This window comes from Mercenaria mercenaria, chromosome 12, assembly GCF_021730395.1.
Source record: "Mercenaria mercenaria strain notata chromosome 12, MADL_Memer_1, whole genome shotgun sequence".
NCBI lineage: Eukaryota > Metazoa > Mollusca > Bivalvia > Venerida > Veneridae > Mercenaria > Mercenaria mercenaria.
This window is the reverse complement of record NC_069372.1, coordinates 68,530,453-68,546,938: the sequence shown is the minus strand read 5'-3', so window position 1 is coordinate 68,546,938 and position 16,486 is coordinate 68,530,453. Positions and strand designations below refer to the sequence as shown.

The 16,486-nt window shown below is 33.8% G+C and overlaps 1 protein-coding gene across 2 annotated transcripts in view; it reads right to left on the bottom strand.

Moving 5' to 3' along the window:
- Window positions 1-13,325, bottom strand: part of LOC123534300 (oxysterol-binding protein 1-like) — a 44,209-nt gene extending 30,884 nt beyond the window's left edge. For both annotated transcript variants that reach the window (XM_045316470.2, XM_045316471.2), the window contains exons 1-3: window positions 13,109-13,325; window positions 6,565-6,770; window positions 4,677-4,912 (exon numbers count right to left, since the gene is read on the bottom strand). In XM_045316470.2, the coding sequence (XP_045172405.2) occupies window positions 4,677-4,912; window positions 6,565-6,770; window positions 13,109-13,230 (564 nt within the window). In that variant the 5' untranslated portion in view covers window positions 13,231-13,325. The remainder of the gene's footprint in view (window positions 1-4,676; window positions 4,913-6,564; window positions 6,771-13,108) is intronic.
- Between the last annotated feature and the right edge of the window lie 3,161 nt (window positions 13,326-16,486).

The window sequence follows — 16,486 nt, the reverse complement described above, 5'->3', positions numbered from 1 at the left end:
CTTGTAACTGTCTCATAATTTAAGTACTGTACTGGCAAGACATCAACAAAATATTTGGGAAAGGGTACTGCCATCAGATTTTAGTTGTACTAGCTTTTTTCCTTTGAAATTTTGTCAATATGGTCAATTCTTAGTATGAAACACAAAGTAATAATGTGGAAACGCCTTTGTCACGAAACTGTGTCATGAAACAGTATTTGACTTTAACCCTTACCCTGCTAAATTTCTATAATGAACTTGTCCATCTTTCAATTTGGACAGTACCATTAACTGTTAAAATTGGTGCTTACCAAAAAGATGCTGACTGAATGGCGAACAATGCAGACCATGATCAGACTGCACGGATATGCAGGCTGATCTTGGTCTGCACTGGTTGCAAAAGCAGAATCACTTGCTGCCAGCAGGCTTAAAGTTAAAAATATCAGTTTAAATCATACAACATTTGTCTATTTCTTTTTAATGACTGGATTTAACAAAGTATCCAATTTCAACAGTATTTCAGTTTTGTAAAAATGACTTATTTTTCACAAGTAAGTGACAACTTCCCTATATGAATCAGATGGAGGAGTAATGGCTTCAGACACCCTGCCTTTTGTCAAATTGTTATGGAGAACATACACAATTCCTCGGAACTGAACCTACAACCTTTGGATTCACAGACCAGCTAAAGTTTATTTGACAGGTAAATGGAATGAAAATAGTGTGTCTTTGTTAAAAAAAAATCCAACTTCAAAGTATCATCTTTTAAGAATACATCTTACTGAAGATTTGCATACATAGTTTACACGTAACTTTATTTGCATATAATAGTATCATCATAAAATGTCTTCTAAATGTCAAAATATATACCTATTTAACAGTGTAACATTTCTTAACAGCATGTAACTGTTTTTCTTAAAGAAACAGCTGATATGTAAGAGTGACTAATAAATAATTCATAACCTTACATATACATTTATTGATCACGAGACTTTAAGGGTAACTCCAATTATCCACAACAATTACTGTCATACAATATTCACTGTACTTTGGACTCTCGTTACATATGGCCTGTTAGTCAAAAATAGCTACGAAGGTCGACACAGTTTTATCTCACCAGGATTAATTTTCCTTGTTTAATGTCAAGCAAGATAATGTTTACAAACCCTGTGCACTTAATGTAGTTATAAAATACAACAGGAAACACTGAGAACTAAACAAAACTTAAGACTAAAACCGTTTCCCTATTTTCTTCTCTGCAACAGACTGAGACAGAACTCTCTTTTTTTAATAACTTTCAAGTAATTTCATTACCTTTTTGGGAAATATGCACTTAAAGTCATTTAAAGCAAAATTGATAGATCAATATTACCATAAAAATATACAAGTACTTTGTTTGTACATCTTGAAAGAGAATATGGTTGTGCATTTTTCTGCTACACTTGTTATAAAATGCAGACTAGTGTAGAAAATTCAACATAAAACACTTTTTCCACTATGCTTGTAAGATGCCAGAAAAACTTTCTTTTCAATTTTGTTTCAAAACCATAATTTGAAAGCTAGATATACCTACTATACCAAAACATCATTCAATAACACGGTGACAATGTAAAAACATGGGACATCAGTATTTATTCACGTATACACAGAATAATTTCTGGGACATACTATTCATTAAATAAACAAGTTAAAGTATATTAGGCATTGACGTATTCATGCTGTTACTCCCAAAGGGAAGTAATATTTGCTAATGTTTGCTAATGAATCAAGGTTACAGTTTACCAAATAAATATATAGTTAAAAACACTGAATTTACAATTTTTATAAATGTGCGCATCAATTTTTTTTTACAATTTTAGTTTTCAAAATTTAACATCTCTCAAGTTTAATGGTTATCAAATATCTACATGTACACATACCTATACAAGTATGAAATTTCAACTTTACTAATAACACTCTTGGGGTAAGATCACGTCTATCCAAGAAAAATAGTTCCATGTTCAACAAACAGTATGTCCACAGTAATTCCTGATCAATGACTGGGCAGTAAGACAATGTAGCTGACTTAGGGTATAACTATTAATTTAACATTCCCAAAATCAATCAGCACTCAAGTTTTGTAAATAACACTTTACATCACAGGTAATGGCAACTTGTAAGGGCCATTATTCTGCTATCTACTAATCTGTTGCATTAAATCATATTAAAGCAAAATAAAGAAGTAGATTATTTATCATAATTTCAAAGCATTCCTTCATTCTGTCACTTTACCCTTAAGTGCTGTATGATGTAATACCTTTTGTTTTTACTGTATCTCTTGATTTAACATCAAACACCCTACAATGTTCTTTCTTATTCAAGCCTTGCACACAAACTTCTTTTTCTTCAAACCTTACACATAAAAACCTTTATCAAAGTCTTGCATACAATGTTCATATTAAAACCTTACACACAAAGTTCTTTCTTAGCGAAACCTTGCATAATTATGTTCTTTTTTTAAAAAACGAACCCTTACACACAATGTTTCTTTATATAAAATCCCTGAACGCAATGCTTTTCCTTAACTGAATCTTACACAAAATGTTCTCTCTTGTTTAAAACCTTAAACACTGTTCTTTCTTATCAAAAGCTTACACACAATGTTCTTTGAGAATCTTTCTGACTAAAACCTTACACACAATGTCCTTTCTTCTCAAAACCTTGCACACAATGTTCTTTCTTATTAAATTCTACCAACAATATTCCTTCATATTAAAAGCTTACACACAATGTTCTGTTTTTTCAAAACCTTGCACACAACCTTCTTTTTTTTTTATTAAAACCTCCCAATAACATCTTTTCACATTAAAACCTTACATATAATGTTCTTTCTTATTAACCTCCCTCACATAATGTTCTTTCTCACCAAATCTCCACAAAAAAATGTTCTGTTATCAACACACAATAAGCTAACACATACTACTCTTTCTTATCAAAACATTGGATAAAACATTCTTTCTCCAAACCTCCACACAATTTTCCTTATTATTAACATCCACATGACCTGCTTTTTTATTAACCACATAAAACCTTAATTACAAGAAAAAAAAAATCATTTTTAAAACTTTGCACAAAACAGTCTTTCATTGTAACTTCCTCATTTTTTTAATACCTGAACATCGCTCCCAGGAGGGTCACAATAACAAATTACAATATCTGGAATATCTCTTACTATCACTTCTGTTTTTGGACTAGGAGAAATGCTAGGATTCTCAACAGAATTAACTTATAGAGAAAAAGGGCACTAAATTTACATTAAATTCAACAGTAAGTAAACTAGAGCAATCACTGAAGGTGATTATTACCCAACTAAACAGTGTCTGTTAAACAAGAGCTGGACAAGAGACAACATGTAGTAGCATACTTTTAACAAAGGCTGCCTAACAGACAACATGCAATGGTCTACCTTATGAAATATCTGTTTAACAAGAGCTCCTAACAGACAACATGCAATGGTCTACCTTATGAAATATCTGTTTAACAACAGCTGTCAAACAGACAACATGCAATGGTCTACCTTATGAAATATCTGTTTAACAAGAGCTGCCTAACAGACAACATGCAATGGTTTACTTTATTAAGTACATGTTTAACAGGAGCTGCCTAACAGACAACATGCAATGGTCTACTTTATTAAGTACATGTTTAACAGGAGCTGCCTAACAGACAACATGCAATGGTCTACTACTTTATTAAGTACATGATTAACAGGAGCTGCCTAACAGACAACATACAATGGTCTACTTTATTAAGTACATGTTTAACAAAAGCTGCCTAACAGACATCATGCAATGGTCTTCTTTATTAAGTACATGTTTAACAGAAGCTGGCTGAAGGAAAACATGCAACATCCTATTTCATCAAATGTCTGTCTAACAAGAGCTACCTAACAGACCGTACGCAGTTATCTTCTTTTTCAAATATATGTTTAACAGTAGGTGTTGAATGAGCAACAAACAACTGTACACTTAATTATCTGTTTAAGAAGATCTGTTGAATAGACAGTGTACAATTGTCTACTTAATTTTAAGTACACGTTTAAAGCCGGGCCTTTTTATCTTAAATAACAGAGGCCAATATTCCCAATTCTAAAATCAGGCAAAATTTCTCAATCAGAAGCAATGAATTTCTCACAAAAGTGTTCAGAGTTTCCCAACTTGACTGAAATGTTGAGCTCTGAAGAAATTGTCAGTTTATTGATAATTAAACAATAATTGCATCAACGATAAGGACAAATGGTTTCGAATAATGGCATGGACCAAAATACGGCCCTTGTACAGTCTGTTATGTACCCGATTCTAATTTGGTATACAAGGGACTCTTAATACAGGGTTTATACGAAATTCCCTGTATTTACTCACTGTTCAGGTCATAGATTCTCTGTAAATATTTTGAAAATAGCTCTTACTGAATTTTCTATCCCGAATTTACAACAATACACATGAAAAACACATCAATGGAAAATTAAGCATGACCTTTTCACAAACTGGCAAAGAAAGCATATTATTATTATTTCCAAAAATTGAGAAAATTAGGCGTGGTAATGATAAAACTGAAAACAACAGTACTAACTCACCTTCCAGAATTGGGATCTATGTAGCATTTTGAATTGTCTTAAAATCTAGCTTTAACACACTGTGTAATAAAAGAAAACTTACATTTATCATTGCATTAGAAGTAATCCTAAACATGGTTGCTCGCTCATTAATCACTTTAGTTTTGCTTGAGACATCCGGCGCTCCCTCTAACTGCTCCAGCTCTGTTAGTGCCCTCTGTAACGCACTGCCATGTTTACCAATCAAATCATTACATGTATTCAGGTCCTCAAGCTTTGAATTGAGGGATTTGATGGTCGTCTGTATGTCTGTCTTATCTGGCTCTTCCTCATCACTATCTATAAATAGAACATGTTTCTATTTTTAGAATGGACAAAACTGCTTCAGTTCAGTTGAATTTTTGGATTGTAAGAAAACTCAGACCTGTGACTGAATACAAAATTGCTGAAGCCTGAATAATCCTCCAGTAGAAACTTGTCAGCAAGTTAAGACAATAACAAGGCTAAAAATTTCAGACCTAGTCCTATATGTCATATGCCATTTAAATAAAAATATGTACATCTCATAATGATGATGTGGAACAACTGTTTAAAGTTTGAATCAAATCCATATAGAATTAACTGAAATAAGAGTGCAAGTGCATCAAAAATTTTCACTTGCACTATATGATGTGAGATGATGAGGAATAACTATTTAAGTTTGAAACAAATCCATCAAGTAATAACAGAGATAAAGAGAAAGTGCATCAAAAACTTTAACCAAAGTGTAGACGCTGAAGGATACTGATGCCCGGTCAAGGACAGTTCTCCATTTACTTTGTATAATCAAGCTAAAAACACTGTGACACCTAGCTATTTATGCCAGGGTTGGCATTAAAGTGGGAAATACTCATATTTTCAAGAACAGTAGGAAATATACTATACATGTATAGGGAATTCTTAGGAAATACGCTCAAGTTCTTTACAAATAGTAAAGTTTTACCATCTCGATTAATTTTAATCCAGTTAATATGCATTAACAATAAGGGGAGAATTTAATGACAGTACAGTCATTTGTTGATTACTGAAAGTAATACACACAGTACATTGCCTAAGGCACTGGCTGATCATATGACATGTTACAAACAACTTAAAAGCTCCTTTTTGATTGTTTAGTAAATCTAATTATGTCAAAATTATCTAATTCAAATTTCTGAAGAACTTTTAAATAAACGATATGAATGACATGATATTCCTAATTAAATTAATGCCTGTTTTTAGATCATATATATATCTTCTTATGAACCCTGTTGACCACTACAATATTTTATTATCATTTTAATATAGAACTAGAGCTGCTTTTGAGAAAAGCACATGTCTCCCACAACTGCCTAATCATCTAAATAGTAAGTCAAGTCTTTATATACTGTTTACTTACTACAAATATACCTTTGAAGAGTAAAAAGGCTGATTTTGGGTAATTCAAGGGCCATAATTCTGAAGTGTCTTTGCCGATTTGGCTAGTTACCTAACCTGGACTCCTTTACTACTAGAGCGCATGCACATTCATGAAGCCAAAAGGATCCCTATACTACTCATGTACTGCAAGGGTGCATGCACATTCATGAAGCCAAAAGGAACCCTATACTACTCATGTGCCTAAAACATGAGCGTTTTTCGGTAATTCAAGGGCGACAATTCTGAAGTGCTAGTTATTGAACTTGGCCGAGGACTTTCAAATGGTCAAACACATTTTGTTCAAGTTTGGTGAAGATCGGATGAGAAATGTTCGACTTAGAGTGCGGACAAGCTTTGTGACACACAAATACACACACAGACGGGAGTAAATCAATATGTCTCCCACACCACTGTGTGGTGGGAGACATAATAATGTGTTTTAAAGATTTGTGTCAGCTGGCTGCTATTGTAACTCTGATCATATTTACACTTATTTTCTTTTACAGCACATTACCCTTTTTGTGTTCATACATGAATATTTATAAACAACCAACCTGGCTCTAACATTCGGATTGCATCAGCTTTTGCCAACTCTAATGCAGTTACCCATTTCTGCCTATCCACTTCTGAAGTTGCCTTTAGATGAAAGGTATGATTTCCCCCACTAGATATGACTATTGTACATGAGTCTGACGTTGTAATAAATGCTGTGGCTAGGTTGATAGTTCCTCGACAAGTATGTGTCATTTCTGCTTGATTCCTGAAATTTTATCATATTTATAAAAGTGCAAATTCTTCTTAAAATCCTAAGCAAAATTTCCGAAGAATACCGGTAAAAAAGAAAAATGTGAATCAAATTAGAAACCATGCTAAATTAAAGTCAGATTCATAGTGTCATTTTTTGGTATCAAATGTGCAATCAGATGTTATAGACACTATCTGCATTATAATTATATGCTCAGAGTTTTTTCAAGTTAATTTGGGGTTGAAATTCAGCCCCAATCCTAATGGCAAATAGTATGTTTTTTTCCAAATTTCAAAGCTAAAATTTCCGAAGTTTAATTTTTTTTTATTTTTTCAGCCAAGACTGTACTTATGAAACCTTGAACATTTGAGACATAAGGCAGTATGCTAACATGATACATGACATTTAATTTGTAATTCCACTTAGTATTAAATTGTAATTTAATTAAATGTATTTCAAAGTAACTGATCCCTGGTCTCATCACTGGAAAGGCTATAATTAGTTGTCTTATCGTTGTTGTTACTACATAAACTTTTGTTAATATTTTTATAAATAGCTCTTACATGTGTTTGAGCCATATTGAATATGCAAGTTTAAGAATAATTTCCATAAGTAACTGAATGCTATCTATTCAAAACTTGAAACAAATAATAAATTCAACATTTTATTTGAACAATAGAAATGCAAAATTATGAAGACAATAAAATAATTTATTATTATAATTATTTTAATCCTCCAATCCTGAGAAAACACAAATCTGAAAAAGCTTCCTCAGTTTTATACGTTTCAAAAGAAAATATAAACAAATTGTCAATCAGGAAAACACTTCTTAATCGTATCTGCAAACCATTTACATGTATATTCAAGTGTAGGGTGAATATTGATTAAGTTTATTTGTTATTTCATTTGTAACAAAGTGAAATATATAAAGAACCCATAATATAAAACAGAGGTCGAACTCCTGGACAATGTCAATCAGGCTTGTCTAAAAGTATGGATCTGTACCTCTAAAATCTGGATCAGTACCCCTAGACACTTCTTATACTTAAAAACAACGAAGCAATTAAAGAATTTAAATATGAAATTATCTCATAGCTTTGATATTTACTGATGATATCAAGTCTGCAAATACCATTTCCAACATTCATATTTATTAGGCAGTGGCTACGGGTCCGGTAACCGGTCCTCTAGACAACCCATACAGGGCTGTCTAGAGGTCCGGTCATCAATATGAACACTGAGAATGGTATTAAAAAAGAGGAGACAGTGACTATATTTAAGAAATAATTTATAGCAAAACAATGTTTTAACACTTATTTACTAGACTCCAGGTCTAAAGGTTCAGTTACCGGACCCCTAGCCACTTCCTATTTATTACCGGGTCTCCAACTAATTGTACGCCGGTTGCGATATTGTGATAATTTTGGCACAGGTCAATAACTATCCTCCACGTACAACCCACTTATGATTCGAAATAATGCGGAAAGTTTTCCTTCTATGTGTATATAGCCAGCAACGCAAATCACGTCACTAACTTTGGAGGCTTCAAATACATACTTAAACCCAATTTTTCACACTAAAAATTATATGTCTGAAAAGCTCATTCCAAGTACACTTCATTCCAGATACAATCATTATAATGTCATAACTAATGAGAAAACCTCCGTTTCATAGGCAAAACACTTTTAAACTCCATTTAATTTTTTATCATATATGTCAGTTTGTTTTCCACTTACACCGTTAAATTTCTACCGCAGTCATGTAAAGCTGTGTGTATCAATCGGTTTATTTTTTAACCCTGTTATACCTTATACGTTCTGTGCATTTTATTAGTTACACGTTTATACATTTCAAATTTTGAGTATGTACACGGAAGGTGTTATGGAAGTATGCCATTTAACTTTTGTTTATATTTTGGCGTTTTTAAATCATTGTTTGTATTTTTCCTAGTGAAAAAATGTGTATGTAAAACAATAAATCACATTGATTTCCACCACAGTTTTGATCTACTTGAGATGTAGAGGCAGTCTGACATACAGTAAATGTCAGTCTGTAAAATCGGTCTGCCTTGCAGTTGAAAAACTGAGACTACCAGACATCTAGCCTTACTCATTTGGCTTATCGGGATGACTAATTTTGTTATCTGATATTTTTATAGTTGTCATCCCTCTATCTGCATTTTACTGTTAGGAAAACAGATGACATTAAATTTATTTAAAAAATCCAAAAAAGCCGTAATATACTGGTCAGACTTACTTGCTCTAATAAATTAGACATTAATATTCATGTAGAAACTTCAAATGGGTTAAATATATCTCATAATTTTAAATAAGAGACTTGAATCTTCGAAGATATGATGTGACAGGTGCAAGGAGATATCTACCCTGACACCGGTTTCAATACACGGCAGACTGCCGATGACACTAAATTGCAGAAACAAAACACAAAATATACATTCATAAAATGTCAGCTAGGCAAGTTTATGCTCTAATGCCAACATAAATTCATTATCAGATTCAGGGATGTAATCATAACAAATACTTTGCAAGGGGAGCAGTGGTCTAGTGGATAAGGACAAGGTGTCAGCCGCTCAATCCAGGGGTCATGGGTTCGAGTCCCACTGGGATCACCACCATGACTTCTCATATGACACCAGTACTGGTTTTTTTTTGATGGTCACGTCCATTAAGTTATGGAGAAACCTCATTTGGTTAACTAACCAACTAACTGCAACATCTCGCACAGTCTCTTGTGAGAAACTGATGACGTCATGCAACAGTTCAGATCATGTGGTTATTTTTGAAATTCAAGATCAAAATTTTACCTATTTATGAATTTAATTTAATCATAAATATAACAATTTTAGGTAAAATTCACAAAAAACATACCTTAGAAGGTTTAAATTCTCAGAAAAGGTCAATAAATAACGATTCTATACCGCCTATTGGTTTTCAAAATGAAGAGTACCCTGATCAGGTGACAACTGCAATGGCGGACAAAATATTGCTGACAGGGGTACCAGTTTGAAACTTGTGTGTATATAACTTGTGTTCAAATTATGCTGCATGTATTATTTTAGGCAGTGGCTAGTGAACCGTCACCGGTGCAGCAGACCCGAGGTCTAGTGCACCGTCACCGGTGCAGCAAACCTGAGGTCTAGTGCACCGTCATTTTCGTTATATATAAAATATAGCCTTTCTTTGAAGTATAATTATAACATCTTGTCACCAGTAATATGTATGACCATTATTAAAAGAATGAAGTAAGATAAACCTTGATCTACCTTTTAATTTACCGATTTACCTCAATCTTCACTCTTCGGCAACATTATTTCAGATTCACTATCTCATGATCAGAGCTGCCACCACAAAGACAAACACGCCCAATCCAGTCATTAAATAACTTTAACAAGCAATCCAACAACGCCTACATTTGTAGACCTTCATTCATTGTCTTAATTTAATCTTTATTGCCTTTCACAGTTTTAATGATTTCTAGATGAGATTATCATATACAATATGAAATTATAATTTTCACGGCAGACTATAAAATATTGTTGCAAGTTCAATTTCGAATTACGGTCCATGACATATAATCGAAATAAAATCGAATTTCAATTTTATGTAACTTACTTATTCACCAATACAGACATTAATTTTAAAATTATTTGACTTAAATTGACAAAAATTTGGTTTTCATGAAAATTAAAAAAAAAATCGAATAATTCATTTGTCATTAAAATATTAGTAAATGACGACTATATTGCCGAAATGAATCAGGCTTGAGATAAATTTTGACTAAATTAACAATAAGTCATATGTTTATCTAACATTCAATTTTAATCATGTTCTTGCTTATTACTGGTGAAAATATCTTTCAACTTAACTTTACATAAAGGCTATGTTTTATATATATTAAAAATGATGGTGCACTAGACCTTGGGTCTGCTGCACCGGTGATGGTTCACTAGCCACTACCATTATTTAAGGTAGTGGCTATGATTACAGTACCGTAATCCTAGCCTCTGGTTCTAGGATTACGAAAGTTCTGTATCTCCTATTCCGATTACCCTCACTGTTACATACAATATTATAAGTGTACCCATCCCTTACATATTATCATCATAAGGTCTGTATGATCCCCTAGTGGGCACATGATTCTGAAAAGAAACAGAGAAAAAAAGCTTTACTACTGTACTATTTAAAATTTAATTAACCAATTGATTAAGAAAACCTTGTAAGGTACACGGGTCTATAAGTGGTAACTTTTTGTGTGAAGCATACTTTTGCAAAATTTGATAGTGGGGGCAGAGCCTGTAAAATAACCTCATCTATTTCAACATGAAAACAGTGGATTTATTTCTAAAAAAACACATATTTTGGAAGTGATATTTTGGGAACAGTGAAAATATTAAAAATGTAACAGTATATAAGTTTTTATCATGGCAGTGGCTACGATTACGGTACCGTAATCCTAGCCTCTGGTTCTAGGATTACGGAAGTTCCGTATTCCTAGACAACCCTATAGGGATAGGCTAGGATTACAGAAGTATTTAAGAGGCTTCAAATTTAGGACATGCGTAACTGACGTAAAATTACTTATTTCACTATTATTTCCTGCTATCGATCCGCTGTTCTGGGTTAGTATAATCTAAATGGTGGCACGCGGAAATACGATAGAATTATCTATGTTTCATATATACCTGCAATTTTTGTCATCAGATCAACACAAATGGTCTTGAATAACATACAATATGGCTATAAATTAAAAAATTCAAGTATAGAATATTTTTTTAAACCTAACTTTTACCCTCATATTTCTATAATATTTCCGCGGGCCGCCATTAATATAGCGTTTAAGATTATACTAACCCAAAATGGCGGATAGATAACACGGAATAATAAGGCAGGCATCAAAAATCGCTATTTTGATAAAGTGAAATAAGAAGTTTACAACATCATTCATGCATGTCCTAACATATTTTGATGTCTCTTAAATACTTCCGTAATCCTAGCCTATCCTCATAGGGTTGTCTAGGAATACGGAACTTCCATAATCCTAGAACCGGAGGCTAGGATTACGGTACCGTAATCGAAGCCACTGCCTTTTATCATTTGCTTACCCTTTTAATTTCTATTTTTCTTCAAAATCATCAGCGTGACATTTGTATGATGTTTGTAAACAAAGCATGCTTGTGGGAAACTGGAAGGGGCGTGTTTTCCAGGAAAACTAAAACATTACCGGGGCCGGCCGAAAAACGGGTTGTGTCCGAAAATAAGGTCACGGAACCTATGCTAGCCTAGGCTCTGCCTCCACTTTTATTGGATGGCACAATTGTGCTAATAAATGCACATAACTTTTAATCACCATGTGTTAATGTAATATTTTTGTGATCCATTTGTGCTCCCACTTCTCCTCATTTTGACATTTCCGGTACGTAAAGGTCCATTCAGACAAAAAAAGTTGGATAAGTGAAAACCAATATGATGTTGCTGTGCCAAGTATGAAACAATCTTGATATTTGTTTAAATTTTACTCTGTTTCAAATCAGTTGCAAAATCTCAACCGGTACCTCATAGAAATGTAATTGTATTGCTATTTGAAATTTTAAACTTTCAAAGACCAATTAATGTTTTCTTCTATTTTTCAAATATTGTTTGGGCTTCTCAACAATTGTTTCGATGATTTCTGTTCCAGGGCAATAAACATATTACAAGAAATTGATATTTGTTCCTTTCACCATGTTATTGAAAATTGTAATAAAATAGTGTATCTGTGCACCTTGGTACGTCCTGTCATCCACCATTAATTTGAGCAACAGATTCTGCATCATTTTACAGTAAAGTAAGAGTTTTGTAATATGTATATAACATGCTTTTGGAAGGTGAATATGTTTATATGGAATATGTATTTGAACTAAATGATTTATTATTTAATAAAAGAATAAATCGGTTTTTTTTAAAAATAATTTACAACGTGGCGAGCATGGCTCTTCCAACCAAAACAGTCAATCAAACGTAGTGAAATTTATCGTTTTCATAGCCCGGATGTAAGTGTATTTACATATAACTTTGGGTCATTTTATCATCCTGTTAGTAACTAAAAGCAAAGAAGTTATAATAATATTACAATAAATAGTATTGCAATATTATGTATGTTGGATGTATGAATGTGAACACGTCAGTCTAAGATTAAAACCTGAACACGTCTCTAACCATTCAAATCGATACAGGAATAATTTCAATATCAAAATCTAGCTTAGTCACATAAACTTTAAGGCAACATTTTAAATGTAAATAGAACTCTTCTGATCCGGATGCAGTTTATGCCCCCACCCACTCATTTTTGCATACCGATAGTACGAAAGCAGTCCATTCTGCAGGACAAACCAACGTTTTTGGTAGCCTTTCAGGTAGTTGGTCCATTTATATAGCCATCCTTTATAGGTTGACTGTTGCTGCTTGCCCTCTGACATCGTTATGGATACACAATTCTTGATTTTGTGTTAAGTTTTGTTACTCATGTTTTCCTGATTGATGATTCCACGTCGCACCCAAATGTTTTCTTCATCCGACTTCCGGTGACCTCCAAAGAAAAAATAGTCCACAATTGTATTCATATGATCTGAATCTTAAACATTGACGAAAAGATCAATTATGCTTTTCTTTCTATTTTTTCAAATTTGTTTTGAGCATTACTAACAATATCAATTTGAAAACAGTGTCCGCGCATGAATTTTATCATTACACGAAGGTCGGGCGATACTAAATATTTCCCATGTCGGTAATAGGAAAAAATGTGAATGTGATTCTCATAATCATCCAATGATGAAAACATTGTTACCAGAAAATAGCTGTATCTTTACGCCTGGTAAACATCATCATCTACGATGCATCCACAGTTCAATGATTGAATCAACAGGATTCTGCATCATTTACACTAAAGGTAAGAGCCCTTTCGGCTAAAAGGACTTAACATGATCGAAAGGGCCTGTCATATGTTTAATACTGGAATTTATTTAATTATTAATATATTATTATATTAATAAAAGAAAATAAATTACGAAAAAAAGTTATCAATTTGTTATTTTTAAATGAATTTAGAGGGCGTGGACGGTAGCATGCATTTCCACTACCATCCATGAACAGGCTCAATCTAACCGAGCCTGCAACATTTTCGTTTTTGTCGTGTTGAGCGACCTGTGAAGTTTCCACTTTTTGCTATTTTAAGCAAATTTATAACTTTTTATTCATAATTTATTTTCTTTTATTATGTCATAATGAAATAAGAAGAAATAATTAAATAAATTCCAGTATGCTAAATATGTATGTATGTATGTATGTATGTATGAATGTGAACACGTCTGTAAATAAAAACCTGTACAACGTATACTAACACGTTAAATACATACAGCAAAATCTATAAGATATCAAAAATTAGCTTCACGGCATCAAAAACGGTCATTGCAATATTTGTGATGAAGTTTACAATAACCTGCTCCCGAACATCGCCGCAATTTTTTTATCTTGCGCCAAACATCGCCTTTTTTCGTGCATATGGTGTATTCCAAACTTAAAATTTTTCACTAAAACACCGATTTAGACATTACGATTTGGAAGATTGACAGGGAAAAGGTTGATAAATATAGTCCATACAGATATTGGCGTTGTTTTGCAATATTTTTCAAAGAAATGTGGCTATAAACTTTAAAATTGCTGAAATTTGCGTAAAGTTTAACATTTAACTTCGCCGTTTTTGCTTAAGGTGACATCTTTTCAGGATTTTAAATCGGCTTTGGAAACTTCATTTATTGCGTGATAAGACTAGTAAGGTGATTTTACTGGTTATTTGTTTTTATAGACCGAAATAAGGAGAACACAAACACCACTAAAGTTTTCAAATTATGTATCGATCCTGCGCCGAACAATAGCATCCTGCACCGAACATATCGGGTTACCTAGTGTGAATATAGCTGGCAGGATGTTGAGACAGGTCACAGGATGACTTTGCCAGATAAACCTGGCAGAAAACAGAGAAGTATCGCGGGATGGCAGTGCCAGATAAGCTGGCAGGAAGTGAAGACAGGTCACGGGATAGTTTTGCCTGATATGACTGGCAGGATGTTGAGACAGGTCTCCATAGGTGAGCTATTGTGACCGGTCATTGTCCGTCGTCCGTCGTGCGTCGTCAGTCAACATTTGCCTTGTGAACACTCTAGAGGCCACATTTGTGACCCAATTTTTATGAAACCTGGTCAGAATGTTAGTCTTGATGATCTCTAGGTCAAGTTCGAAACTGGAACATGTGGGGTGAAAAACTAGGTCAGTAGGTCAGATCAAAGGAAAAGCTTGTGAACACTCTAGAGACCACATTTTTAACCCAATCTTTATGAAACTTCGTCAGAATGTTAGTCTTGATGATCTCTAAGTCAAGTTTGAAACTGGGTCATGTGGAGTCAAAAAATAGGTCAGATCAATGGAAAAGCTTGTGAACACTCTAGAGACCTCATTTTTGACCCAATCTTTATGAAACTTGGTCAGAATGTAAGTCGTGATGATCACTAGGTCAGGTTCGAAACTGGGTCATGTGGGGTCAAAAACTAGGTCAGTAGGTCAGATCAAAGGAAAAGCTTGTGAACACTCTAGAGACCACAATTTTGACCCAATATTTATGAAACTTAGAAAGTTTGGCTTGATGATTTCTAGGTCAAGTTTGAATCTGGGTCATGTCGAGTCAAAAACTAGGTCTCCTGGTCAAATCAAAGGAAAAGCTTGTGAACACTTTAGAGGCCATATTTGTGACTAAATCTTTATGAAACTATGTCAGGTGGGGTAAAAAACTAGGTCAGTAAATCAGAATAGCTTGTGAACACTCTAGAGACTACACTTGTGCCCAAATCTTTATGAAACTTGATCAGAATGTTAGTATTGATGATCTCTAGTTCAAGTTTGAATCTGGGTCATGTTGGGTCAAAACCTAGGTCAGTAGGTCAGATCAATGGAAAAGCTTGTGAACACTCTAGAGACCACAATTGTGACCCAATCTTTATGAAACTTGGTCATCATGTTAGTCTTGATAATCTCTAGGTAAAGTTCGAAACTGGGTCATGTTGGATTAAAAACTGGGTCACCTGGTCAAATCAAAGGAAAAGCTTGTGAACACTCTAGAGGCCACAGTTGTGAACCAATATTTATGAAACTTAGTCAGAAAGTTTGGCTTCATGATTTCTAGGTCAAGTTTGAATCTGGGTCATATTAGGTCAAAAACTAGGTCACCTGGTCAAATCAACGGAAAAGTTTGTGAACAGTTTAGAGGCCACAATTGTGACTCAATCTTTATGAAACTGGGTCAGAATGTTTGTCTTAAACATTTCTAGGTCAATTTTGAATCTGGGTCATGTGGAGTCAAAAACTAGGTCACTAGGCCAGAGCAAAGGAAAATCTTTTCAACATTCTAGAGACTACAATTTAGAAACTCATGATAATTAGTCAGAATGTTTGTTTTGATAATCTATAGGTGAAGTTTGAATCTGGGTCATGTGGGGTCAAAGACTAGGTCACCAGTCAAATCAAAGGAAAAGCTTGTGAACACTCTAGAGGCCACAGTTGTAACCAAACCTTTATGAAATTTAGTCAGAATGTTTGTCTTGATGATCTTTAGGTCAAGTTCAACTCTTGGTCGTGTGGGGTCAAAAACTAGGTCAGTAGGCCAGATCAACTCTGGTGAGCGAT